A 26,353-nucleotide genomic window follows, 5' to 3' on the forward strand; every position below is an offset into this window, starting at 1 on the left:
GTTCAGCCTTAGCCTTTGGAAAGGGTCCCATAAAAGGATCCACCTCTTCCGACGCCTTAACCGTGATGACCGCCCCAACCGTGATGATCACTTCAACCGTGATGATCGCTTCAACTGTGATGATGGTTGCACTTACTGTAAGAGGTCTGGTCACACCAAAGAGTACTGTTTCAAAATTTATGGAAGGGAAAACGTTCTTAGACGTATGAGTGGGTCCAAAGGTGCTCCGCAGAGGCGTGCTAATCACACAACTTCTGACATGGAGAATGATGGTGAAGTTCCACCTATACCATAAGCGGAAGATGTCCCTAGCCTTAGCAAAGCAGAATTGGAGCGTCTGAGAGCTTTTATGGACTCATTGAGTAAGCCCTCTGGTTCTTGTTCTCTCACAATGTATGGTAAGAGTTCTACCTTCTTATCTCTTAATGCTTTGAGTACTGAAAATGACTGGATTATTGACTCTGGTGCTACAGATCATATGACACCTTACCCCTCACATTTATCTTAGTCCACTTACCCTAGAAAACACTATATCACTGTTGCTAATGGATCCCAAAACCAGATTACGGGATGTGGTAACATTCACCTTAGTCCATCTCTTTCCTTAAAGCGTGTGCTTCATGTCCCAAAGCTTTCTAACAATCTTTTGTCCATCCATAAACTCACTCGAGACTTGAACTGTGCAGTAACCTTTTTCCACTGTGTTTTTCAGGATCTTGCCACGGGATAAATAATTGGGATTGCTAAGGAACAGGACGGGTTATACTGTCTGCAACACGAGGAAAGCAAGTGTCATCAGACGAGTTCAGAGTCCTGGAATACTTCTCAAATATGGTTGCAACAAAAGCATCTTGGGCATCCCCCTTTTAGTATTCTTAGGACCATGTTTCTCCATTTATTTTTAAAAGTGTCAGTCGAATCTTTTTATTGTAATGTTTGTTAGTTTTCTAAGCATCATCGTTCAACTTTTCTTCCTCATAATAATAAATGTGCTCAACCTTTTGATCTTGTTCACTCTGATGTGTGGGGACCTTCGTCCATTTCTAATGTTTCTGGTGCAAAATGGTTTGTTACTTTTATTGATGATTGTACTCGGATTACATGGGTTTTTCTTATGAAAGATAAGTCTGAGGTGTTTCAATTATTTGTTAACTTTTTCCACATGATTAGAACACAGTTTGGGAAACCTATTAAAAGGTTAAGGTCAGACAATGGGAAAGAGTATGTTAACAAGAATTTTTCTGAATTTCTTACAAAAAATGGTGTTGTTCATGAGTTGACTTGTGTTGACACCCCACAACAAAATGGGGTTGCTGAAAGGAAAAATCGTCATCTTCTTGAAATCACTCGAGCTTTACTCTTTCAAATGAATGTTCCTAAATTTTATTGGGGGGAAGCTGTCTTGACTGCTGCTTATTTAATTAATAGGTTACCTTCTAGGGTGTTATCTAATGTTAGTCCTGTGCAGGTTATGACTAGCGTCTTTCAAAGTCGTGTATTTGGCTGTTCAGCCTTTGTCCATGTTCATGGTCATCATCAGGGTAAGTTAGATCCTCGGGCTATTAAGTGCATCTTTATAGGATATGCCTCAGATAAAAAGGGATACAAGTGTTATCATCCTCCTAGTCGTCGTGTCTATATATCCATGGATGTTACTTTTCAAGAATCAGAGTCGTTTTATCCCAATCCTCAGCTTCAGGGGGAATACTCAGGAAACTGAGTCTCCAGAATTGTCTGTTATTCCTCTTCTACAGGAGCCCTTGGTGCCTTCCTCCATTCCTATCACTGAGGACAATGATGATCATGACAATGGTCCTGAACAAGTACCAAATCAGAATGATGACAATGGTCCTGAATTTGTACCAGATCAGAATGATGACAATGGTCCTGAACTAGTACCAGATCAAAATAATGTTAACAGGTTCAGGATAAAGTACCAACGAAAAGTAAAACCCGTCCTGATCCAACAACAAGTCCAATCGTCTGATCCTGAGGTAAGTGTTCCTAACCCCGAGCCTAGTAATTCCTACGAGCATAACATTGATGACTTACCTATTGCCTTACGAAAAGGAAAATGTTCTTGTGCCAAGTACCCTATATCCCAGTTTGTGTCTACTCAAAATCTTTCTGTGCAGCATCAGAGTTTTATTTCAGCTATTGACTCTATTAGAGTCCCTACATCAGTAAAAGAAGCATTAAAAGATAAGACTGGATTCCAGCCATGAATGAAGAGATGCATGCACTGGACAAAAATGGCACTTGGGATATTGTTGAGAAGCCAAATGACAAGAGAACAGTAGGTTGCAGGTGGATATATACCGTGAAGTACCGATCTGATGGCGCACTTGATGTTGGGAGCAATAATAGAAAGGAGAGAAGAGAGAAAGAAAAAAACACACAGGAATTTTTAACGTGGTTCGGAACACAATGTGTGTACCTACGTCCACGGCTACACTAGGTAGTAATATTTCTCTTTTGGTGTGTATAATGCTTACAATGAGGTGCTTATATATAGTAGGAGTAAGTCAACCTCCTCCTTATTCTAAGCGATGTGAGACTTACAAATAGACTACATAAGCGATGTGGGACTACAAATAGACTACATAACATAACACTTGACATGTATAAGACGAGGCTAGTTGCAAAGGGATACACCTAGACCTATGGAATTGATTATGAAGAGACATTTGCTTCGGTAACAAAAATTAACACGGTAAGGATCATTCGTTCCTTAGCGGCTCACTTTGATTGGGAGTTGCAACAATTTGATGTTAAAAATGCTTTCTTGCATGGAGATTTGGAGGAAGAGGTGTATATGGAGATTCCACCGGGGTATGACCCTACTTCAGGAAGAAATAGGGTGTGTAAACTGAAGAAGACCCTATATGGGCTCAAACAATCACCCCGAGCTTGGTTTGGGAGATTCACTAATGCTATGGTGTCCCTGGGTTATAAACAAAGCCAAGGTGATCTTACCCTCTTTATCAAACATACACGAAATGGTAAACTCACTCTTCTGTTAGTCTATGTAGACGATATGATCATTGCAGGTAATGATGAACTTGAGAAGCAGAACCTGAGGAAAGAGTTGGCAGCCCAGTTTGAAATGGAGGACCATGGAAAGCTGAAATATTTCCTAGGTATGGAGGTGGCATACTCGAAGCAAGAGATTTTCATATCTCAAAGAAAGTATGTCCTTGATCTTCTCAAAGAGACTGGCAAATTGGGTTGTAAGCCCATTGGAGTGCCTATAGAGAAAAACCACAAGATTGGAAGTAGTGAGGAGGACTTTAGGGTTGATAAGGCTCAATATCAGAGACTTGTGGGAGAGCTCATTTATCTATCTCACACTAGGCCTGACATAGCTTATCCTATTAGTGTTGTTAGTCAATTCATGCATGACCCACAAGAAAGACACTCACAGGCTGTGGACAGAATCTTGCAGTATTTGAAGGCAAGTCCAGGGAGAGGTCTGTTGTTCAAGAAGAGTGAGTAGTTGTCTATGGAGGTTTATACTGATGTAGAATATGCAGGGTCAATTGTTGACAGGAGATCCACTACAAGATATTGTATGTTCTTGGGTGGAAATTTAGTTACATGGAGGAGCAAGAAGCAGAATGTAGTTGCCAGATCAAGCGAGAGGCAGAGTTCAGAGGCATGGCTCAAGGCGTTTGTGAACTGTTGTGGATGAAGATCATACTGGATGATTTGAAAATAAAGTATGAAGCTCCCATGAGACTCTTCAGGATAACAACACCAATATACAAGAAAGACACTTACCGTGGAAAAGATAATTGCTTTGTCGCTCAAAAATAGGATCAATGCTCCAAGACGTACACCATCACGCTAGAGAAAGTAAACGAAAATATTGTCAGGGGCTAAATAGAATGTTAATATGGACTATATCGGTCATACCGAGCGTGTACAGCACTCACTTCTCTTTCGTTTTATTTTATTCCAGTTAGAGGAAGGAGCAACATGAAAGATTTCAGACACAATCGTGGTTTTCCTCCACCCGCTTGGTTGTCTCGTTCGAGAGGGAATCTACACCATCCATACCCTAAGAGAAAGAGAATCAGAGGGGAAAGAAAGAAAAATAAGACTAAGGATAAAAAGAAGATATGAGAGCAGTGAGGTTTACCCTTGTAGTTGCTCAAACTTGTCGTGATGCTTCAAGAATTCAATCTGGTTTCCTTTCAAATTAGAAAAAGATCATTAAATCGCCATTGTTGAAAACCTGCAAGAAAAGCACATCAAGAATCAAAAAAGAAGAAGAGAGAAGAGAGCGAGTGAGGGGGGGGGGGGGGGATAAAATGAAAAATGTGACTAAGTGACTAACATTTGAGAGACCATAAGAGATCGGCGAGGTGCGCCTTTGTCGCTTTCCCGAATTGGTCAAAAGTACTTCAATAAATCGATCACATGTGCCTACAATTCAGTGGACCTGAAAACAAATAGAAAACATTTCCATAAGGGCAACTGAACGCAGTCAAAAAAATAACAAGACAAGAACTGAACACAATAACTAGAATGGACTCTAAAGTAACCTTAGTTAGTTATAGCAAGTGCATGTGTTTTGTGCCCGGCTCCACAAGATACAAGCAGGATTCTATAATTACTCGAATAATGCAATATGGGACAAATTAACCAATGCGTTTTAGCAAAACCGTTATCCTGAAAAGGCTGATTGCATCGTCCTTTGCAAATTGGATCTATTGAGGAAAGAAGAACTGCATAAAGATGTAGAAAACAAAAGGGTGTTTAGTTCTAAGTACAATGTAAATAATGCAACATGGGACAAATTAACCAATGCATTTTCGCAAGACCGTTATCCTGAAAAAAAGAGAAGATGGCATGGAAGTATCCTTCGGTGTCTTCACGAACTGATCAAAGAACTTCAAGAATTCGATCAAGTGCACCTCTAACTCTGGCTAAACAAAATAAAATGCCTAGGCCCTCAAGTTCTAGTTAAAAAAAATCAACAATTAGGACAACTACACCATTATACAAGAAAGACGCTTACCGTGGAAAGGCTAATTGCTTTGTCGCTCGAAAATAGGATCATTGCTCCAAGACGTACACCAGCAAGCTAGAGAAAGTAAAGAAAATATTGTCAGGGGCTAAATAGAATGTTAATATGGACTATATCGTTCATACCGAGTGTTTAGAGCACTCACTTCTCTTTCGTTTTATTTTATTTCAGTTAGAGGAAGGAGGCGCATGAAAGATTTCAGACACCATCGTGGTTTTCCTCCACCCGCTTGGTTGTCTCGTTCGAGAGGGAATCTACACCATCCATACCCTAAGAGAAAGAGAATCAGAGGGGAAAGAAAGAAAAATAAGACTAAGGATAAAAAGAAGATATGAGAGCAGTGAGGTTTACCCTTGTAGTTGCTCAAACTTGTCGTGATGCTTCAAGAATTCAATCTGGTTTCCTTTCAAATTAGAAAAAGATCATTAAATCGCCATTGTTGAAAACCTGCAAGAAAAGCACATCAAGAATCAAAAAAGAAGAAGAGAGAAGAGAGCGAGTGAGGGGGGGGGATAAAATGAAAAATGTGACTAAGTGACTAACATTTGAGAGACCATAAGAGATCGGCGAGGTGCGCCTTTGTCGCTTTCCCGAATTGGTCAAAAGTACTTCAATAAATCGATCACATGTGCCTACAATTCAGTGGACCTGAAAACAAATAGAAAACATTTCCATAAGGGCAACTGAACGCAGTCAAAAAAATAACAAGACAAGAACTGAACACAATAACTAGAATGGACTCTAAAGTAACCTTAGTTAGTTATAGCAAGTGCATGTGTTTTGTGCCCGGCTCCACAAGATACAAGCAGGATTCTATAATTACTCGAATAATGCAATATGGGACAAATTAACCAATGCGTTTTAGCAAAACCGTTATCCTGAAAAGGCTGATTGCATCGTCCTTTGCAAATTGGATCTATTGAGGAAAGAAGAACTGCATAAAGATGTAGAAAACAAAAGGGTGTTTAGTTCTAAGTACAATGTAAATAATGCAACATGGGACAAATTAACCAATGCATTTTCGCAAGACCGTTATCCTGAAAAAAAGAGAAAATGGCATGGAAGTATCCTTCGGTGTCTTCACGAACTGATCAAAGAACTTCAAGAATTCGATCAAGTGCACCTCTAACTCTGGCTAAACAAAATAAAATGCCTAGGCCCTCAAGTTCTAGTTAAAAAAAATCAACAATTAGGACAACTACACCATTATACAAGAAAGACGCTTACCGTGGAAAGGCTAATTGCTTTGTCGCTCGAAAATAGGATCATTGCTCCAAGACGTACACCAGCAAGCTAGAGAAAGTAAAGAAAATATTGTCAGGGGCTAAATAGAATGTTAATATGGACTATATCGTTCATACCGAGTGTTTAGAGCACTCACTTCTCTTTCGTTTTATTTTATTCCAGTTAGAGGAAGGAGCAGCATGAAAGATTTCAGACAACATCGTGGTTTTCATCCACCCGCTTGGTTGTCTCGTTCGAGAGGGAATCTACACCATCCATACCCTAAGAGAAAGAGAATCGGAGGGGAAAGAAAGAAAAATAAGACTAAGGATAAAAAGAAGAGATGAGAGCAGTGAGGTTTACCCTTGTAATTGCTCAAACTTGTCGTGATGCTTCAAGAATTCAATCTGGTGTGCTTTAAAATTAGAAAAAGATCATTAAATCGCCATTGTTGAAAACCTGCAAGAAAAGTACATCAAGAATCAAAAAAGAAGAGAGAAATGTACATCAAGAATCAAAAAAGAAGAAAGAAGAGAGCGAGTGAGGGGTGGGGGGAGGGGATAAAATGAAAAATGTGAATAAGTGATTAACATTTGAGAGAACATAAGAGATCGGCGAGGTGCGCCTTTGTCGCTTTCCAGAATTGGTCAAAAGTACTTCAATAAATCGATCACATGTGCCTCGAATAGCTACAATTCAGTGGACCTGAAAACAAATCGAAAACAATTCCATAAGGGCATCTGAACTCAGTCAAAAAAAAAAACAAGAACTGAACACAATAACTAGAATGGACTCTAAAGTAACCTTAGTTAATTATAGCACCTAGCATGTGTTTTGTGCCCGGGTCCACAAGATACATGCAAGATTCTATAATTACTCGAATAATGCAATATGGGACAAATTAACCAATGCGTTTTAGCAAAACCGTTATCCTGAAAAGGCTGATTACATCGTCCTTTGCAAATTGGATCTATTGAGGAAAGAAGAACTGCATAAAGCTGTAGAAAATAAAAGGGTGTTTAGTTCTAAGTGCAATGTAAATAATGCAACATGGGACAAATTAACCAATGCATTTTCGCAAGACCGTTATCCTGAAAAGAAGAGAAGATGGCATATAAGTAACCTTCGTTGTCTTCACGAACTGATCAAAGAACTTCAAGAATTCGATCAAGTACGCCTCTAACTCTGGCTAAACAAAATAAAATGCCTAGGCCCTCAAGTTCTAGTTTAAAAAAATAAACAATTAGGAAAACTACACCATTACACAAGAAAGACGCTTACCCTGGAAAGGCTAATTGCTATATTGCTCTAAAATAGGATCATTGCTCCAAGACGTACACCAGCAAGCTAGAGAAAGAAAAAGAAAATATTGTCAGGGGCTAAATAGAATGTTAATATGGACTATCGTTCATACCGAGCGTTTAGAGCACTCACTTCTCTTTCGTTTTATTTTATTCCAGTTATTGGAAGGAGCAGCATGAAAGATTTCAGACACCATCGTGGTTTTCCTCCACCCGCTTGGTTGTCTCGTTCGAGAGGGAATCTACACCATCCATACCCTAAGAGAAAGAGAATCAGAGGGGAAAGAAAGAAAAATAAGACTAAGGATAAAAAGAAGACAACCATCCATACCCTAAGAGCAGTGAGGTTTACCCTTGTAGTTGCTCAAACTTGTCCTGATGCTTCAAGAATTTAATCTGGTTTCCTTTCAAATTAGAAAAAGATCATTAAATCGCCATTGTTGAAAACCTGCAAGAAAAGCACATCAAGAATCAAAAAAGAAGAAGAGAGAAGAGAGCGAGTGAGGGGTGGGGGGGGGGGATAAAACGAAAAATGTGACTAAGTGACTAAAATTTGAGAGAACATAAAAGATCGGCGAGGTGCGCCTTTGTCGCTTTCCCGAATTGGTCAAAAGTACTTCAATAAATCGATCACATTTGCCTTGAATAGCTAAAATTCAGTGGACCTGAAAACATATAGAAAACATTTCCATAAGGGCTTCTGAACGCAGTCAAAAAAATAACAAGACAAGAACTGAACACAATAACTAGAATGGACTCTAAAGTAACCTTAGTTAATTATAGCACCTAGCATGTGTTTTGTGCCCGGGTACACAAGATACATGCATGATTCTATAATTACTCGAATAATGCAATATGGGACAAATTAACCAATGCGTTTACGCAAAACCGTTTTCCTGAAAAGGCTGATTGCATCGTCCTTTGAAAATGGGATCCATTGAGGAAATGAGAACTCCATAAAGCTGTAGAAAATAAAAGGGTGTTTAGTTCTAAGTGCAATGTATACTGCATCATGGGACAAATTAACCAATGCATTTTAGCAAGACCGTTATCCTGAAAAGAAGAGAAGATGGTATGTAATTAACCTTCGTTGCCTTCACGAACAGGTCAAAGAACTTCAAAAATTCGATCAAGTGCGCCTCCAACTTTGGCTAAACACGATAAAATGCCTTGGCCCGTTGTTGTTTCAGTGCCCCTCGAGTTCTAGTTTTAAAAAAATCAACAATTAGGATAACAACACCAATATACAAGAAAGACACTTACCGTGGAAAAGATAATTGCTTTGTCGCTCGAAAATAGGATCATTGCTCCAAGACGTACACCAGCAAGCTAGAGAAAGTAAAAGAAAATATTGTCAGGGGCTAAATAGAATGTTAAGATGGACTATATCAGTCATACCGAGCGTTTAGAGCATTCACTTCTCTTTCGTTTTATTTTATTTCAGTTAGAGGAAGGAGACGCATGAAAGATTTCAGACACCATCGTGGTTTTCCTCCACCCGCTTGGTTGTCTCGTTTGCGAGGGAATCTACACCATCCATACCCTAAGAGAAAGAGAATCAGAGGGGAAAGAAAGAAAAATAATACTAAGGATAAAAAAAAAGAGATGAGAGCAGTGAGGTTTACCCTTGTAGTAGCTCAAACTTGTCGTGATGCTTCAAGAATTGAATCTGGTGTGCTTTCAAATTAGAAAAAGATCATTAAATCGCCATTGTTGACAACCTGCAAGAAAAGCACATCAAGAATAAAAAAAAAAGGAGAGAGAAGAGAGCGAGTGAGGGGGGATAAAATGAAAAATGTGACTAAGTGACTAACATTTGAGAGAACATCTGAGATCGATGAGGGGCGCCTTTGTCGCTTTCCCTAATTGGTCAAAAGTACTTCTAGAAATCGATAACATGTGCCTCGAATAGCTACAATTCAGTGGAGCTGAAAACAAATAGAAAACATTTCCATAAGGGCATCTGAACGCAGACAAAAAAATAACATGCCAAGAACTGAACACAATAACTAGAATGGACTCTAAAGTAACCTTAGTTAATTATAGCACCTAGCATGTGTTTTGTGCCCGGGTACACAAGATACATGCAGGATTCTATAATTACTAGAATAATGCAATATGAGACAAATTAACCAATGCATTTTAGCAAAACCGTTATTCTGAAAAGGCTGATTGCATCGTCCTTTGCAAATTGGATCTATTGAGGAAAGAAGAACTGCATAAAGCTGTAGAAAATAAAAGGGTGTTTAGTTCTAAGTGCAATGTAAATAATGCAACATGGGACAAATTAACCAATGCATTTTCGCAAGACCGTTATCCTGAAAAGAAGAGAAGATGGCATGTATGTAACCTTCGTTGTCTTCACGAACTGATCAAAGAACTTCAAGAATTCGATCAAGTGCGCCTCTAACTCTGGCTAAACAAAATAAAATGCCTAGGCCGTCAAGTTTTAGTTTAAAAAAATCAACAATTAGGAAAACTACACCATTATACAAGAAAGACGCTTACCGTGGAAAGGCTAATTGCAATTGAATTGTAGCTATACCTTGTAGTTGCTCAAACTTGTCGTGATGCTTCAAGAATTCAATCTGGTGCGCTTTCAAATTAGAAAAACAGCATTAAATCTCCATTGTTGACAACCTGCAAGAAAAGTACATCAAGAATCAAAAATAAAGGAGAGAGAGAGCGAGTGAGGGGGGGATAAAATGAAAAATATGACTAAAATTTGAGAGAACATAAGAGATCGGTTAGGTGTGACTTTGTCGCCTTCCCGAATTGGTCAAAAGTACTTCAAGACATCGATCACATGTGCCTGGTATAGCTACAATTCAGTGGAGCTGAAAACAATAGAAAACATTTCCATAAGGGCATCTGAACGCAGACAAAAAATAACAAGACAAGAATTGAACACAAGAACTAGTACATAATAAAACAAATAACACTAAATGCTTAAATGTTATATCATCCCCAATGTAAAAGTGAAGTTAAAGAGGAGAAAAAGGAAAGAACCCCCAAAATAAACTAGGTGGTGGATAATGGCGCAGAGCTGAGAAAGGTTGCAGTGGTGCATAGCATAATTGATGACATTTCTTATTGTACAACGATCATACCTATTTGGCAAACCCCTAGAAATTGATCAATTACTCAGTACTTTTCAAAATGTAGTCGTAAGATCACAACCGATCCTGTGACTGCAAAATCAACAGGTTTAGGAATTCTTAGACCAGGAACATAGGCAGAATCTTCTCAAATACTCCCGAGCTTCTTTCTGTTTCCACCAGAATCCTTTGGAGAGGACACCATGCAGCCCATGTCCTGAAAACAACACCTGCTGATACAAAAAAGATACTGTGAATATCCTCCAAGAATCTTGTATTTCTGTGCGTACAATAAGTTTATATTGTCTCTGACATCAAGCTTCACAAACTTGAGAACAAACTGATGGGGATATAACCTCCACAAATATATTCCAGTGACAATAATGCATCAGTGAAAGTTCAGAGTTTAGAGAACACTTACAACTTGCAATTTGGAGCTGGTTACTCTTAGAGCTCTGCTCCGGCACGAGGTGGAGCTGCTCCTGCGTGTAGGAGAAGAAGCACTGGCTCAGCCAGCAATTTGGTGCCATCCGTCTGGTAGCGTGTGGAGGAAGCACTTAATGATGATGTGCACATTTGTGTTGATTAGCCCTAAAGCCTTGCTAAGAAATTTTCCACAAAGAAAAAAATCCAAATATCGTGTTTTTGTTGTTTTCAAACCAATTGAATCATGAAAAAAATGAAGTCTAGTGGAAAAAGAGAACAAATTTACCTGACCCAAGTCAAAGGGCAAGCTATTGAAAGTCCGTCTGCAAAAACACCAACAAAATATCAAGAGAAGTCATTGATGAAGAATCATGTAATTCTCATCAGCTGACATGGTAGTTAAAATAGATCAACCAGTACGCCACAATTATAAAGCAAAAGACAATGAGCGGGAACCAAATACGCTAAAAGATGCCACTTGTTATGACAGAAGGGTGCTACGCATTAGTTAACCCTCAAAAAAGGGAAATTAAAATTAAACTAAACCAAAAGTGAACTGGTTCTAAAAGTAAATAACCAGTTTAAGAACTTATTATTTCAGAAGGAGCAATTTTAAAATTAAACCTGTAGAAAAGATTAAACTTCTGGACAAACAGCCATATGTCAGAATAAAATAATGAAAGGTATTGACGAAATGTCCTTAGAATATGAGCTTCCTCTTCAAACTATTGGAGCAAAATCAAGTAATTAACCAGAACAAGCATTTAATTGTTGACAATCAAAACAATGATCGTGCTAGCTATTCTTAATCATACCTAAAAAAGTGTACTGACAGAGGGGCTTACATTTTGAAAACAGCTGAAACAAAGTATTTGAGCAAAATGTAAAAGTAAAGCTAAAGAGGAGAAAAGGAAAGAACTCACAAAATCAACTAGGCGGTGAATCTGTCATCGCCATTCTTCAATTATCCCAAATTATAGGACCAAAATTCACCTACAAAGACAAGATAAAACAAAAACAAATTGTTAAAATTAAATGAAGAATGCGAGCAAAGGCTGTCACAAAATATGCATGCTGAAACTAGAAAAATAAAACAAACGAACTGATATTTAAGTACATCTCAATATCTCATGGTTATGCTTTGGAAAATTGATCAGAAAGAAATGAGACATTGAATCAACGGGAAACAATACTAGACTAAGTTAGCAGATTAAGGAATTGCCAAAACATTGTGTAACTAAAAAGTATTACAGCTAGAGGTAAAACTGGTATAAAGAATTTTGAACTATTTCAGAAGCATTATATGATGAAAAATTGGACACATCAGCCATCAAAAAGTCATCAATAAGGTAGTATTTAACACAGAAAATATGGAATGGGATAGCTTGTTCTAGTTAGTTCAACCCATTTAAGTAAAATGTACTACTTTTTAATTTCTGTTGTGTGCCGTTCTACTTTTAATATGCATCAAATATATTAAAAAACATGCTATGTTCTGTTATAACCTGTCTACCAAAAGCTATATTCGTGTTTTTGACACAAAACAGTCCTGTTAAAGATGCAAGATGGCATGTTGGGCTTTCCCTTCTTTGTAAACTAAATTCCTTTGATAGTAGATAAAAATAAGTACATTAGCACATACCTCAAAAAGAAAACCGACAAGCAGAAAAATAATAAGAAGACGCAAAACAATTTTTAGGTGACCAGCGTTAGAGGACACTATAAGCCGGCCCTCAGAAGGATACAGGGGTTCAGGATGAAAATAGCCTTGACTCTGTCTATCCATTTCTGAATCTGTCATCTGATCACAATATACAGATTCATCGATGCAAATTAGTCCTACTATTCCAGTAACAGAGAATAAGAAAGAAAATACAAAATCAAACAGATAAAATACCAGCAAAACACATAATGCCTACAGTCAATTTTTCATATCAAAATTAGTCAGCAGTAGTTACCGAGTCCTTGAGACAAATAAGTGAAATGACTCATGATACATTGAGTGAGCATTTCAGATGCAGCTTCGTCTTTCAATGAGTAACAAAATAAATCATTATAATGAATATGATAAAGTAAACAAATAAATTGGGTCCCTAAAGTATCAAAATTTAAATTTCCTAAAAAAGTGGGCAACGATAGATAAATCATGAGAAAGGATATGATGAGTACGACATGCATAATGTACACATAATGCGAAAATATGTGCATGCACACAAAATAACACTAAAACTAAAAAATGTTAATGAAACCCAATCTCCCCATACTTAAATGTCACGTTGCACCCAATGTTAAAGCAAAGATAAATAGGAGAAAAATTAAAGAACTCACAAAATTTGCTTACTTGATTCCAAAAGCTACCGAAAATCTTTTCTAACAAATTTCTTCAATTCTTCCCAAGTTTAGGACCAAAACTCACCTACACACACAACAAGAAAAAAAAACCAAATCATTTGAACTAAAACAAGCAATATGCATGTTGGAATTAGCAGGAATGATACAACTAAAGAAAATAGGCAAAATACTATAAAAATAGTATGCAACAACATACATACTCATCAATTTTCAATAAGAAATCTATGGAATCTAGAAAAAAGAAAATATTTATTCACTATGACAAGCAAAACAACAAATAGAAATCAACCAGTGCCTATGGCTTCTACAGAGGTTCCAAAGACTATTGAAATTCTCGCTCTAACCGTATATAAACTACCTTAATGATTCTCCCATTGATCTGGTTTAAATTTCGCTCGCTTGCTCCCAAAACCCCTATTGGCAATCTATTCTAACAATCTTTTTCAATACTTCCAATTAAAGGACAAAATTTCACCTCAAACACAACATAAAATAGACAAATCATGTGAACTAAAGCAACTAAAATGCATTGTTGCATACTAAATCAACAGGCATGAATGATAACAATACGAAAAAGATTTAAAATACTACGGAAATAGTATGCAAGATGCGCACACATAAATTCTCAATAGGACATCTATGGAATCTTGAGAAAGAAAATTTAGGTAAGACTCACTATAACAACCAAAACAGAAAATAGAAACCAACCAGAGCATATGGCTTCTACAGAGGTTCCAATTCCTATTGGAATTCTCTCTCTAATCGTGTATAACCAGTATGATTCTCCACTATGATCCCCCCATACTCATAACCTGCCCTCCTAACTTACTCATGCATTCAATCCCTCTTTTCCGCATTGTACTTTCTCTTTCTCACATATACCCTCCAAACCTTGGGTCCTCCACACCTTGGGCATTGGCTCCACTAACTGATCTTAATCCACAACCCCATCACACAACTGGACCATTATATGTTGTGCTACTGCTATCCAAAGCTTATATTGTGGTTTAAAATTTGTATTTCAATTCTAAAAAAATGTTTTAAAACAAGTTTATATGTACTTAAGTTAATTAAACAAACAAATTGGGTAAAGTATCAACATTAAAATTTAATAAAGAAAGTGAAATAAGATAGATAAAACCTGGGAAAGGATATGATGAGTCTGACATGCTATAATGCAAACAAAATGAAATAATATGCGCATGCTAACAAGTAACACTGGCAATAAAAAATGATAATGCAAATCAATCTCCTCATGCTTAAACGTTAAATGATCCCAATGTAAAAGTGAAGTTAACAAGGAGAAAAAGGAAAGAACTCACAAAATCAACTAGGTGGTGGATAATAGCCCTGAAAAAGGTGCCAGTGGTGCATATCTCGCATAATGGATGCCGATGGCATTCTTGTTGGGAAGCTATCATGTCATCTAAGATAGTGTGTTGTTGAGCTTGTTTTGCTTCTAGAGTGTCGTCTTTCCTGATTTGGTCTAAATTTCTCTCACTTTCTCCCAAATTCTAGGACCAAAATTCACCTACAAACACAAGATAAAACAAAAACAAATTGTTTAATTAAATGAAAGAATGCAAAGGCTGTCACAAAATATGCATGCTGAAACCAGAAAAATATACACGAAACGAACTGATATGAAGTACATCTCAATATCTCATGGTTATGCTTTGGAAAACTGATCAGCAGTAGATGAAAAAAATGAAACATCGAATCGATTGAAAATCCATCAATTAAAATTAAATCCCGTCACTAATTTTCTTCAGCTCCTCACACAAATACACCCTTGCTTTTCCTTCTTTTACCTTCTTAGTTTCCTTAAAGGAATAAAAAAACTTTCAAAACAAACTCCGATAATAATTAGATTTAAGTTATAATTATATTTTCTTAGATCTCCCATTTTTGTTATGCATAAGATGAACATATTAGACGATCAAAATCACAGGGGTTCTCCGCAAAAAGAGAAAAATTGACAAGCACAAGGAAAACCTAGAAGCTTGCTGTAACAATATTTTATATATGGAACCATCATACCTTAATACCCCAGAAAAAACATAAATGCTCACAACTTCTTTTCCAAATTTCTACGAAATTCTTCCCAATTCTTTAACCCAAACCCACCTGCAAACACAACATAAAACAAAAAAAAATCATTTGAACAGAAACAAGTAAAATGCATACCAAAATTAACATGAATGCATTAACTAGAGAAAATATGCAAAACACTATGGAAATAGTATGCAAGATGCACACACATCAAATCTTCCCATGCTTAAATATGTTCTTGTCCTCAAGCAAGTATCTTAGCCCAACGAGGAAAATAGAGAAAATAAGTATGTGTCAACCAAAGGAACCCAAAAAAAATATAAGTGATTAGCAATCAATTCAGAGATGATCAAAAGGTTACCCAATTAGAGTCTTAAGCGTCCTGAAATCAAACTCTCTAACAAACAGGGGTACACTTCTCACAATCCCTCAAAGTGTTTACAGGTTAAGACAATTCACTCAGCCACTCCACATAGAAAATACATTTCCATAGGCTTGGCCCTAAACCAAATCTCCACAACTTAAATTTTTTGAATGCGTGTTAAAGTCAAAAGGTCTTTTCAAGGGTTGTAATTTGGCCAAGGAAAATCAATTCAATAGGTAAGATTCTGAGAAAGAAGAAGGATATCAAGGGGCTAAACAAAATTAAATGACAACAAGCATCCCTTAGAACATATAAAGAGCAACTTAAGTATAGAGAACCACAATAAATAATATGATGACTATTAGAGTTAAATTAACTATAACAGAAACTGCCACTTCTGTATATTCAGTAACTAAATAACTGTGTACAAAATAATCTACACATAGACCAACTGAATATTTGACACTTCATGCACTTTTTTCTGTTCCATATTTCTTTTCCTTCTTCTCTTTTTTCTTCTTTTTTTTCCTTTTTTTTTCTTTTTTTTTGTTTATTGATGACTTCATACTTTTCTGTTTCATATTCCTTTTCCTTTTTTTCTTTCTCTTTTTTTTGCTCTTTTATGCTTCTTCTCTTTTTTCCTTTTCAACATTTTTTTTTCCTTTCTAATTCTCTTTTTTCAAAAAAATTGCACACTTACATTCAAATCAGAATTGATTTCGCACTCATTTTCTACCTAAGTTGCTCAATTTATACTCTAAAGGACTCAATTCAGAAGATAGATTCACATTCCATAGATGGGTACCAAAGAAATTAATTTTCATATTAGGCTCAAAATTGGGCAACTACTAATGGTAACTTTAACAGCAAATTTTGGGGCCTGAAAAATACCTGAAGTGCCTTTTTCATCCTGAAACATGCGTTCAAGAAGAAGTCATCTCAAAATGGTTACAGGCCAAGTTCTAGAATGCACAGTCAATGTGGAATGTCACTCATGAAAAGAAGAAAGGGTTTTAACATAATATGATGTAACAAGACCCTTATTTAAGCTCAAAGCTCACATTTAGTAGCTATATTTGAAAGAGAATAGAGATCAGGAAAGTCTTTGCTAATTATCAGTTCTCTATTGATCACTCTTCAGAAAGGGCTAATCATATCAAACAAATAGGGTCCCTAGAGTATGAACATTGAAATTCCAAAAGAAAGTGGGCTAAGATAGATAAAACATGAGAAGGGATATGATGAGTATGACATGCTATAATGCAAACATAATGCGAAAGCATCCGTGGCGAAATACAGAAGAAATATTAATATAACAAGTATCAAGAAGAGCACCTCTGTTGCGAGGGTGCTAATGATTGTATCCTTCACATCTCTAAGCAAGTGTTCAACTCCTGCAAAAAGGCAAGAAGACTTTAAAACCTTAGGATAAATTATTTAGACTATCATGAACCATGTGGGTAAGGAAACCAAAATAAGAAAAAATGTAGCAGTTTTGAATTCCATAGAATACCTATTTCCTCAACTTCATAAGCAGCAATTTCTGCTGCATCTTGATCACATCCATTATTCTTCCAATTGAACGATTCTTGATCAATTTCTTTGCATTCTTGAAGCAAAGAAAAGAAACCCACTCTGTTTGAGGCGAAACCCTCTCTCTCTCTCTCTGTTTGATTCGAAACCCTCTCTCTCAAGTTAACGTTACCGTTAATGTTACCGTAGAAGAAGAAGAAGAAGAAGAAGAAGAAGAAGAAGAAGAAGAGAAAGGAAAATAGAGAGAAAGAAACGCTCTGGTTGTTGCGGCCGGCGATGATCTTCACTCTTCCTTCACGCTTCACTCTTCACTCTTGACACTCACTCACTCACTCTTCACTCTTGCAATGCAAAACCCTCTTCCTTTCCTTCTGCAAAGTTTCCGTTATCTCTATTTATACTCTTTCATCTTCCCGTACTTTCTATGCTTTCTATTTATTTATTTTTCACAACAAAATCAAATGTTACCGTTTATTTTTATTACAAAATGATTCATATCTTTCATTCATTCATGTCAACTCAATTCCTTCTTCATTGATTCCAACTCCAAATACCATTCCACATCCATATCCTATGGCCACTGGTTTCCAACTGATTTGAAGCAAGCACATGGTTTCTTACCACTTTCAGGTAAAAATTTGCACACCTTAAATGTCAATTTCCAAACAAGGTCAAAATCCGTATATCATTTTAGCTTCTGAGCCTTAAGCAGAGCTCAAACAATGAGATTCAATGGATTGCTTAACTTTGAACTCATGTCAATGAACTATGACTTTTCCAATAGTGTTCATATTACAGAATATCAACAAAGACAAGGAAATGCATAGACAAAGATGAATAGATGATTTTATTAGTTGACATACTTAATACAAGACTAGAGCCAAGTATCACAGATACGGAAACACATGTGGCTTAAGCTTTCATCAATTGCTGCACCTTAATCATAATTGCTTATGTCTTATTGCAACATACTAATACATAATACTTGTACTCAATTTTCTTGTTTGTTTCTAACAGTTTCAACTCATTTTGATAGTTTGTTCAACCATGACTTTATGATCCTTGAGCAACTAATTCAAATTTCTAGTCAAATGCCTTCTGCTCCTGCTTGTTGACACCACATGTGTGTGGAATATTGTGACATTATTAGGCTTTATATCACAGTCCCTGATAAAATGATCTTTTCATGCATCTGATGCATGTGGATCTTGAATAAGGTCTTTAACCACTTCAGGCATAGGCTGGCCATTCATCACATTCTTCCAATAGCCTCCCATGTCCTTTCTTCCATGGCTGAGGTTCACAATCTTTTACAAAAGAGATGAAATCAAAAGGTATCACTTATCAGCGACATATGACAAACTCATTAGCTCAAATTTCAACAACAACTCGAGTTAGAGTATGTTTGAAAACACTTATACAATTGATCCTGAAGCTAAAATTAATCAATTTCTGGAGAAACTTCAGTCAGTAACTTCTTAGTTTCAGAATTAGAATTGATTATGAGAAAATATAATATGATGTATACATCCTATTAGTTGAATGAGGAAATGATAAAAATAAAATGAACTTTCAGATGCATAGAGCTGCTTCATAAAAGCTTACCAGGAGAATAGAGAAGACTACAAACATGGCAGAGATGGACTTCATTTCTTTGCTTAGATTGGGACTCCTAGTGAGACCACAGTTGGATCAATTGTTCTATTTAAAATTAACATTGTTCTACTTAAAGCTATATTTGGATACTCTTTTGTTAGTATTTGTACAAACATATGTTAACACTTGCTTCAAAATATAAAGTAGATGTAACTCTTCGTATGGATTGAGATGAATGTTTATTAATGTTGCACTCAACTGGTGTCCAAACATAAACTATCAAACATGTAGTGGTCCAATTGGGGCTCAAAGTTCTTTTCTGCATGTAGTCTTGGACACCCCAAAATTTAAACACCTTCAATTTCAATTTCAAAATTAGGTAAAAAAACAGTATATACTACATTTTAGCTTCTGAGCCTTGAGCACAGCTAAGACCATCAAATTCACTGAATTGAACTTTGAATTCCTGTCAATGAACTATGACTTTTGCTCTAGTATTCAGATTACAGAATATCAACATTACAACAAATCCCCTTGGGGGGTAAAAATTTAAAGAATGAAATGAATTTAAAGTTCAACAACTTCAGCCAATTTTGATCTCAGACATGGACAGGTTAGGATTGACTCTTCAGCATCCGAAACAATCTCATCAATACACAATGGCAGATCAGAAGAGAAACTGAGGCAGTTGGCACCTTAAAAGGCTCAGCTTCATTGCTGAGAATCTGCAGAACCCTTCTCATGGAAGGCCTCATAGCACTATCAGGATTAGCACAGCTCAATCCCAATAGCAGCATCATCCTCATTCCTTCCTCATCAAATTCCCCACTCAAACTCTTATTTGCAGCCTCAAGTATCTTCCCTTCATAGTACAACCCCCAAACCCAATCTACCAAATTTACCATTTTTGCACCACCACCCCATAGCTGAACACGTCAGTCTTATCATTGGCCTTCCCACACTGAAGATACTCAGGTGCAAGGTACCATTGTCCCAGCAGTTAAAAGCAATGGCTGAGGTTGACAATCTTTTTGCAAAAGAGATGAAATAGAAAGGTATCACCAACACTGATCGGTTAAATTGTTCTAATTAAATATAACATTGATCATCCATTTATTTTGTATATGAGATCATGATTAATTTATTCCATGAGAATTATAGAGATAGACACATGTGACTGGTTAATTTTGTACATAAGATCATGATTGATTTCTTCCTAGTGTTATATAACTGAAATCCAATCTAAGAAGAATAAAGTGACTGGTTAATGTTTACTAGAAAGAAAAAAGAAAAAGAAGAGTTTGGGATTTTAATCATGCAGCAGCTATATCCTTTCTCAAACTTTCATATTTTCTATCCGGCTCCCTGGGAGAAACAAGTGTTAGTAGCAATTTTGCTATCGTACTTGAAGAAGAAAATTAAAAAGTGCAGGTATTTATCTGACTTAACATAATCAATAATTCTTAATGATTTTTTATTAAATAAACATACCTCTCCTTAAGTGCAGCGGCCTCAGGAATATTAGGATTAGAGGGAATCCTTGTAGAATACTACCTACGGTATTATTTATAAGAACCAAAAAAATAATAAGATGAATGCTGTTTTGAACTGAAAAGCAATCCCTTTCTCACTTGTCAAGAATTACCATTATTTTTTGAAACAAGTACATGGTTGCTTACCACTTTCAGGTAAAAATTTGCACACCTTTAATTTCAATTTCAAATGGGTCAAAATCCGTATATCATTTTAGCTTCTGAGTTCTGAGCCTTGAGCAGAGCTCAGACAATGTGATTCAGTGGATTACTTAACTTTGAACTCATGTCAATCTACTATGATTTTTCCTGTAGTGTTCATATTACAGAATATCAACAAAGATGAGGAAATGCAAAGACAGAGATGACTTTATTAGTTGACATTCTTAATACAAGACTAGAGCCATGTTACACAGATATGGAAACACATGTGGCTTAAGCTTTCATAAATTGCTGCATCATAGTCATATTTGCTTATGCCTTATTGCAACATACTAATACTTAATATTTGCACTCTAATTTCTTGTTTGTTTCTAACAGTTTCAACTCATTTTGAGAGTTTGTTCAACCATGACTTTATGATTCTTGAGCAACTAATTCAAATTTCTAGTCAAATGCCTTCTGCTCCTGCTTGTTGGCACCACATGTGTGTGAAATATTGTGGCATTATTAGGCTTTATATCAAAGTCCCTGATAAAATGATCCTTTCCTGCATCTGATACTTGAGGATCTTCAATAAGGTCTTTAACCACTTCAGGCATAGGCTGATCATTCATAACATTCTTCCAATATTCTCCCATGTCCTTTCTTGCATAGCTGAGGTTTACAACCTTTTACGACATAGATGAAATAGAAAGGTATCAGCAACACATGACAAACTTGTTAGCTCAAATTTCAATAACAACTTGAGTTAGTGTATGTTTGAAAATCCTTTTACAGTTGATTCTAAAGCTAAAATTAATTAGTTTTTGGAGAAACTTCAGTGAATAAATTCTCAATATTAGAAGTAGAATTGATTATGAAAAAAGAGAATATGATGTACACATCCTATTAGTTAAATGAGGAAATGATAAAAATAAAATGAACTTTCAGATGCATAGAGCTGCTTCATAAAAGCTTACCAAGAGAATAGAGAAGACTACAAGCATGGCAGAGATAGACTTCATTTCTTTGCTTAGATGGGGACTCCAAGTTAGATGAGACATTTCAAGTCTTGGATATGCTCCTGATTATTTATTTTTGAAGTCCTTAAGTGACACGAGACATACACACGTCCATCTATATGTGTGTACACATGTATGTACGCATGGATAGCAAAGCTAATCAGAGTGTGAGAAGTGAGACCATAGTAGGTTCAATTGTTCTATTTAAATCTAACATGGATCATCCGTTTAAATATTGTATACAAGATCAAGATTAATTTCTTTCATGAGATTTGTAGAGTCAGACACATGTAGGTTATATACCTCGAATCAAATATAAGGAGAGTGAAAGGAATGGTTAATGTTTATTTTTTTTAGTCACAAATGGTTAATGTTTATAAGAAACAAAAAAGAAAAAGAGGTTGGGATTTTAATCATGCTGCTATCCCTTCTCAACTTTCAGATTTTTCTAAAGCTATATTTGAATAACCTTTTGTTAGTATCAGTAAAAACATATATTAACACTCGCTTCAAAATATAAAGTAGATAAAATTCTTCATATGGATTGAGATGAATGTTTATTAATGTTGCACTCAATTGATATCCAAACATATCAAAAAGGGGTGGTCCAATTAGGAGCTCAAAGTTTTTTTGTGCATGTAGTCTTGGATTCCCCAAAATTTACACACCCTCAATTTCAATTTCAAAATAAGGTCAAAATCCGCATATACTACATTTTAGCTTCTGAGCCTTAGGCAGATCTTGGAATTCCTGTCAATGAACTATGACTTTTCCTATAATATTCACGTTACAACAAATCCCCTTGGGGAAAAAAACTAAGGAATGAAATGAATGTAAGTTGAAGAACTTCAGCTAATTTTGATCTCACACATGGACTGGTAATTAGTATTGAACTCTTCAGCATCTGAAACAAGCTCATCAATACTCAATGGCAGATCAGAAGAGAAACTGAGGCTTGGCTTCACTTTTGGAACCTTGAAAGGCTCAGCTTCATTGCTGAGAATCTGCAGAACCCTTCTCATGGAAGGCCTCATAGCACTATCAGGATTAGCACAGCTCAATCCCAATAGCAGCATCATCCTCATTCCTTCCTCATCAAATTCCCCATTCAACCTCTTATCTGCAGCCTCAAGTATCCTCCCTTCATAGTGCAACCCCCAAACCCAATCCACCAAATTCACCATCTTTGCACCACCCTCCCTCTCAATTGGCCTCTTCCCACAAGCCACCTCAAGCACCACCACCCCATAGCTGAACACATCAGTCTTATCATTAGCCTTCCCATACTGAAGATACTCAGGTGCAAGGTACCCCATTGTCCCAGCAGTCAAAGTGGAAACAGGACTCTTATCATGATCCATGAGCTTTGCCAATCCAAAATCCCCCAACCTTGGATTGAAATTCCCATCCAACAACACATTCCCAGTCTTAATGTCTCTATGAATCACTCTTTGCTCACACTCCTGATGAAGGTAAACCAGCACAGAAGCCAAACCAAGAGCAATGTTAACCCTGTGACCCCAACTCAACACCTTCCCCCTCTCAGGCTCCTTGTAAAGCACCTTATCCAAGCTCCCATTAGCCATGAAATCATACACCAGAAGCAATTCACCTTTCTCAGCACACCAACCTTGCAGCTGCACCAAATTCTTGTGCCTCAAACCAGCTATGATGCTCAACTCAGCTAAGAATTCAGTCTTTCCTTCATGGGAATGTCTTGATCTCTTCACTGCAGCAATGGTACCTGAAGAGATCAAGAACGCTTTATACACAGTCCCAAACGAACCATGCCCAACAATCCTACTGGGATGAAACTCTCTGGTAGCAGATTTCAACTCCTTGTAATCATATTCCCTTGGACAAGCCACAAACGGTGATGGCCCAGGTTTCTTCAAGTTCGTAATGGTAACTTTCTTCACACCCTTCTTCCATTTTCTCACAGAAAGATACCCCAAGAATGAAAACACCGCGCAGAAGAACACTGGACCCGCAACAGCAAAACCAACCCCAACTCTGTTTTTCCCCTGTTTCCTATTCCCCTGTTTCTTGGCACCTTCACCTGCAACAGTAAGACCCACGGTGCTATCGGAAACATTGTGAGGGGCTCTCGACGAGGGTCTCACCGGAACGAACCCGAAACTCCGAAAACTCCAATTCTCAACCAGGTGAAGCTCACTGCTGCCATCAGAGGACGAAGCAGAGAACCCAATGTACATGGGGTCCTTCAAATGCTCAGAGAGATCAACGGTGACACGAAGCACAGGATCAAACGGCTTGGAGACGCTTGAATAGCTCAAGAAAACGTCGACCACCGTTGGGTCGGTGGCGGAGTAATCGACCCACGCGGTGATGGGGTTTCCGCTCTTGAGATCGATGCCATGGGAGATCGGGTTGGCAGTCTTGAGGGAGATGAGAGCGTCGATGTCGAGACCCACGTGATTCTCATTGGGGTCGTTGAAGCGGTTGTGGAGCTTGGTGTCGAACTCGACGGCGATGAAGGTGGTGGGGGTGGCGGCGGTGGAGGGGTTTGTGGGGGTGAGGAAGAAGGCGAGGCCGTCACCGAAGGAGGTTGGGTTGAGGGTGTTGGTGATGGAGAAGGAGAAGGTAGTGGAGAAGGAGGAGGTGGTGTTGGAATATGGGTCGAAGAGGGAAATGGGGTTGGCGTAGAATATTGCTCCGGTGCTTGTGGCGGTGGCGACGGTGGGTGTTGTTAGAGAGACGACGCCGTTCCTGAGGTAGGAATCGCCGACGAGGGTGAGGTTGTTGTTGATGGTGGTGGTGAAGTATGGGAACTCGAAATCGATGCAGGCGCATGGTTTCAGAAAGAAGATCAAGAACAGAGTGAAGAAGATGAAGAAGAAGGTTCTTTGCGTATGCATTGCCATGAACAAGAACAGAGTGAGAGTGTCTCTTTCTGTGTGGCGCGGGAAAAGTAGAGTGTGTGGGTTTAACCGTTGAAGTGGAGGTTTCAAGGGCTTATAAATAAATAAATAAAAGTGGGGGTTTCAAATTTCAATTCAATACTAATGTGCAGGCCATACTGAGTTGAAACCCATGAGAAAGGTGAGTCAAGGGTTCAGCCATCCAAGGGGCAAATTGATATTTTACCTCCATGTGGAATAATCTCTTTGATAGATTTGTTGATATTTAAATAAGGGCGAGTCTCATCCTTAGCCGAAGTGATTAATTGAATAATTGAGGGAGAATCACTTCCCATAATCATTTTGTTATATCTAATGTCAAAACTTACCATTAGTAATGTTTTGATTGCTCAAAGCTTAGCCAGGATGATATTGGATATTCCAATCTTTATGTTAAAACCAACTAACTAGCATCCTAGATTCATTCCAATCTTTAAGTTAATCATATGTTGACAATTAACACTACACAAAATTCTTTTTTTGATCACATCGCATCGCACATTCATTCATTATCATTACTTATCTTTATTTCTTTATTTCTTTCTTTTTTTACAGATCTCTCTTACACCATGTGTGTCTATTCAATATTTTTTTAAACAGTGGTGCTATATTACACGCCTCCTATTGTGCACTACTTACACAACTCCATATTGTTATGCTTCTGATTTAAATTCACTAATTTTTAAATTTTATTTTATTGCTTAAAAATATGGTTTGATCAAAGAAATATTCCTATTAACAAAACATCCCTTTTTCTTCGCTCTTCCGGAACCGGTACAAAAATGGGTGCTTATTACGAGGGTTATGCCATTCAAGGATCGTGCAAACCAGCATTACTCTTTTTTCAAAATAGTGTTTATAATAGCAAGGTGTAACATCCAACCAACATACATGTTTAGTGATTTTCGAAATTGCTGCTAAACGTAAAGTGTAAAAAAAACACATTTAACCCGAACCCGTTATTGGCAGAGCCTCTGGCCATTGCTACAACAGTTCGTTTGGTCATAGAGCAGAGCTTTCCTTTGGTGGTGATTGAGAGTGCCTCTTTTGAAGCAGTCAACTTGGTTTCATCCTTGGTGCCCCCGAACCATCCTATGCGTGCTGTGCTGGAGCAGATTGCCCAAGGTGGCGCTTTCCATGGTAGTATCCAGTTTGCTCACACTCCTAGACACCGTAATTCAGTTGCAGACTGACTAGCTTAAGACTGACTAGCTTCTGTTGCGCTCTGTTTCCCTTTTGGTTCTCATGTCTTGCTGTCTTCGTTTGGAGAGTGTCATCGTTTTCTGAGCTTGGATTTAGGTGTGGGGAATACTCCAATGCCCAGTGTTTTAAGACTCGGCTCGGACCGTCCGGTCCGACCGGTTGGACCGGGACTCGGTGACCTGACCGGTCCGAGTCACACATCTGATCGGTTGTGCATTCCACCCGGTTTGAACCGGCCGGTTCAGTGGTTAACTCGGTGACTCGGCCGGTTTCTATTAGACCGGCAAGTCACCGGTTTTTTTTTTTTTGTTGACAATGGGTCTTTTTTTGAACGTGACAATGGGTCTTTGATTGTCCAATTTTTGATTTTTTAAATTTTGTTGACAGTATCTAGGCCCAATTCATCTTGATTTAGTTATCCAGGAATCCATTTAATTCTAAAAAATTGAAATTGTCATGAAAAAGGTGGTGGGGAGGACTCGAAGACAAGATCTGAAGTAAGAAGTGCAATACTCTTACCAATACACCACCTCTAAATTTATTGATTTCTAAACGT

The 26,353-nt window shown here is 37.5% G+C and overlaps 2 protein-coding genes and 1 long non-coding RNA gene across 44 annotated transcripts in view; all 3 read right to left on the reverse strand.

The window, feature by feature from the left end:
• LOC130732988 (uncharacterized) overlaps nucleotides 1-17,762 on the reverse strand; it is a 28,439-nt gene extending 10,677 nt beyond the window's left edge. For 9 of the 42 annotated variants that reach the window (XR_009017260.1, XR_009017263.1, XR_009017253.1 and 6 more), the window contains exons 1-35: nucleotides 17,363-17,761; nucleotides 17,185-17,243; nucleotides 15,474-15,560; nucleotides 13,423-14,964; nucleotides 12,724-12,882; nucleotides 12,005-12,074; nucleotides 11,368-11,404; nucleotides 11,077-11,257; nucleotides 10,668-10,885; nucleotides 10,066-10,394; nucleotides 9,908-9,973; nucleotides 9,710-9,782; nucleotides 9,372-9,485; nucleotides 9,183-9,278; nucleotides 8,976-9,100; nucleotides 8,643-8,886; nucleotides 7,889-8,519; nucleotides 7,691-7,815; nucleotides 7,538-7,603; nucleotides 7,380-7,445; nucleotides 7,206-7,254; nucleotides 6,848-6,961; nucleotides 6,620-6,715; nucleotides 6,414-6,538; nucleotides 6,260-6,325; nucleotides 5,784-5,966; nucleotides 5,576-5,680; nucleotides 5,384-5,479; nucleotides 5,178-5,302; nucleotides 5,024-5,089; nucleotides 4,548-4,730; nucleotides 4,340-4,444; nucleotides 4,142-4,237; nucleotides 3,936-4,060; nucleotides 3,781-3,846 (exon numbers count right to left, since the gene is read on the reverse strand). This is a non-coding gene — a long non-coding RNA (uncharacterized LOC130732988). Of the gene's footprint in view, nucleotides 1-2,052; nucleotides 2,176-3,780; nucleotides 3,847-3,935; nucleotides 4,061-4,141; nucleotides 4,238-4,339; nucleotides 4,445-4,547; nucleotides 4,731-4,826; nucleotides 4,932-5,023; nucleotides 5,090-5,177; nucleotides 5,303-5,383; nucleotides 5,480-5,575; nucleotides 5,681-5,783; nucleotides 5,967-6,062; nucleotides 6,168-6,259; nucleotides 6,326-6,413; nucleotides 6,539-6,619; nucleotides 6,716-6,847; nucleotides 6,962-7,060; nucleotides 7,255-7,379; nucleotides 7,446-7,537; nucleotides 7,604-7,690; nucleotides 7,816-7,888; nucleotides 8,520-8,642; nucleotides 8,887-8,955; nucleotides 9,101-9,182; nucleotides 9,279-9,371; nucleotides 9,486-9,709; nucleotides 9,783-9,907; nucleotides 9,974-10,065; nucleotides 10,395-10,667; nucleotides 10,889-11,076; nucleotides 11,258-11,367; nucleotides 11,405-12,004; nucleotides 12,075-12,723; nucleotides 12,883-13,409; nucleotides 14,965-15,473; nucleotides 15,561-17,184; nucleotides 17,244-17,362 lie in introns of all 42 variants that reach the window. The other 33 variants (XR_009017261.1, XR_009017248.1, XR_009017272.1 and 30 more) reach the window with 33 other exon arrangements.
• A 3,341-nt stretch (nucleotides 17,763-21,103) lies between these two features.
• LOC130731501 (organ-specific protein P4-like) lies at nucleotides 21,104-21,691 on the reverse strand. Its single transcript, XM_057583810.1, has 2 exons — nucleotides 21,632-21,691; nucleotides 21,104-21,340 (listed from the first exon to the last, which is right to left on the reverse strand). The coding sequence occupies exons 1-2, from the start codon at nucleotides 21,674-21,676 to the stop codon at nucleotides 21,104-21,106; spliced, it is 282 nt and encodes a 93-aa protein (XP_057439793.1). The 5' UTR covers nucleotides 21,677-21,691.
• An 830-nt stretch (nucleotides 21,692-22,521) lies between these two features.
• Nucleotides 22,522-24,558, reverse strand: LOC130732777 (probable L-type lectin-domain containing receptor kinase S.7). The gene has a single exon (XM_057584766.1). It carries the CDS (start codon nucleotides 24,556-24,558, stop codon nucleotides 22,522-22,524), a length of 2,037 nt encoding a protein of 678 aa, XP_057440749.1.
• Between the last annotated feature and the right edge of the window lie 1,795 nt (nucleotides 24,559-26,353).

The sequence above is a fragment of the Lotus japonicus genome, chromosome 1 (assembly GCF_012489685.1).
Source record: "Lotus japonicus ecotype B-129 chromosome 1, LjGifu_v1.2".
Lineage (NCBI taxonomy): Eukaryota > Viridiplantae > Streptophyta > Magnoliopsida > Fabales > Fabaceae > Lotus > Lotus japonicus.

What these genes read in the sequence shown, in the direction of transcription:
- LOC130731501 (XM_057583810.1), bottom strand. Translation starts at nt 21,676, where the DNA reads ATGAAGTCTATCTCTGCCATGCTTGTAGTCTTCTCTATTCTCTTG. An exon ending in TAGTCTTCTCTATTCTCTTG is followed by an intron (nt 21,341 to 21,631) that starts GTAAGCTTTTAT and finishes ATGTCGTAAAAG; the next exon opens with GTTGTAAACCTCAGCTATGC.
- LOC130732777 (XM_057584766.1), bottom strand. Translation starts at nt 24,558, where the DNA reads ATGGCAATGCATACGCAAAGAACCTTCTTCTTCATCTTCTTCACTCTG.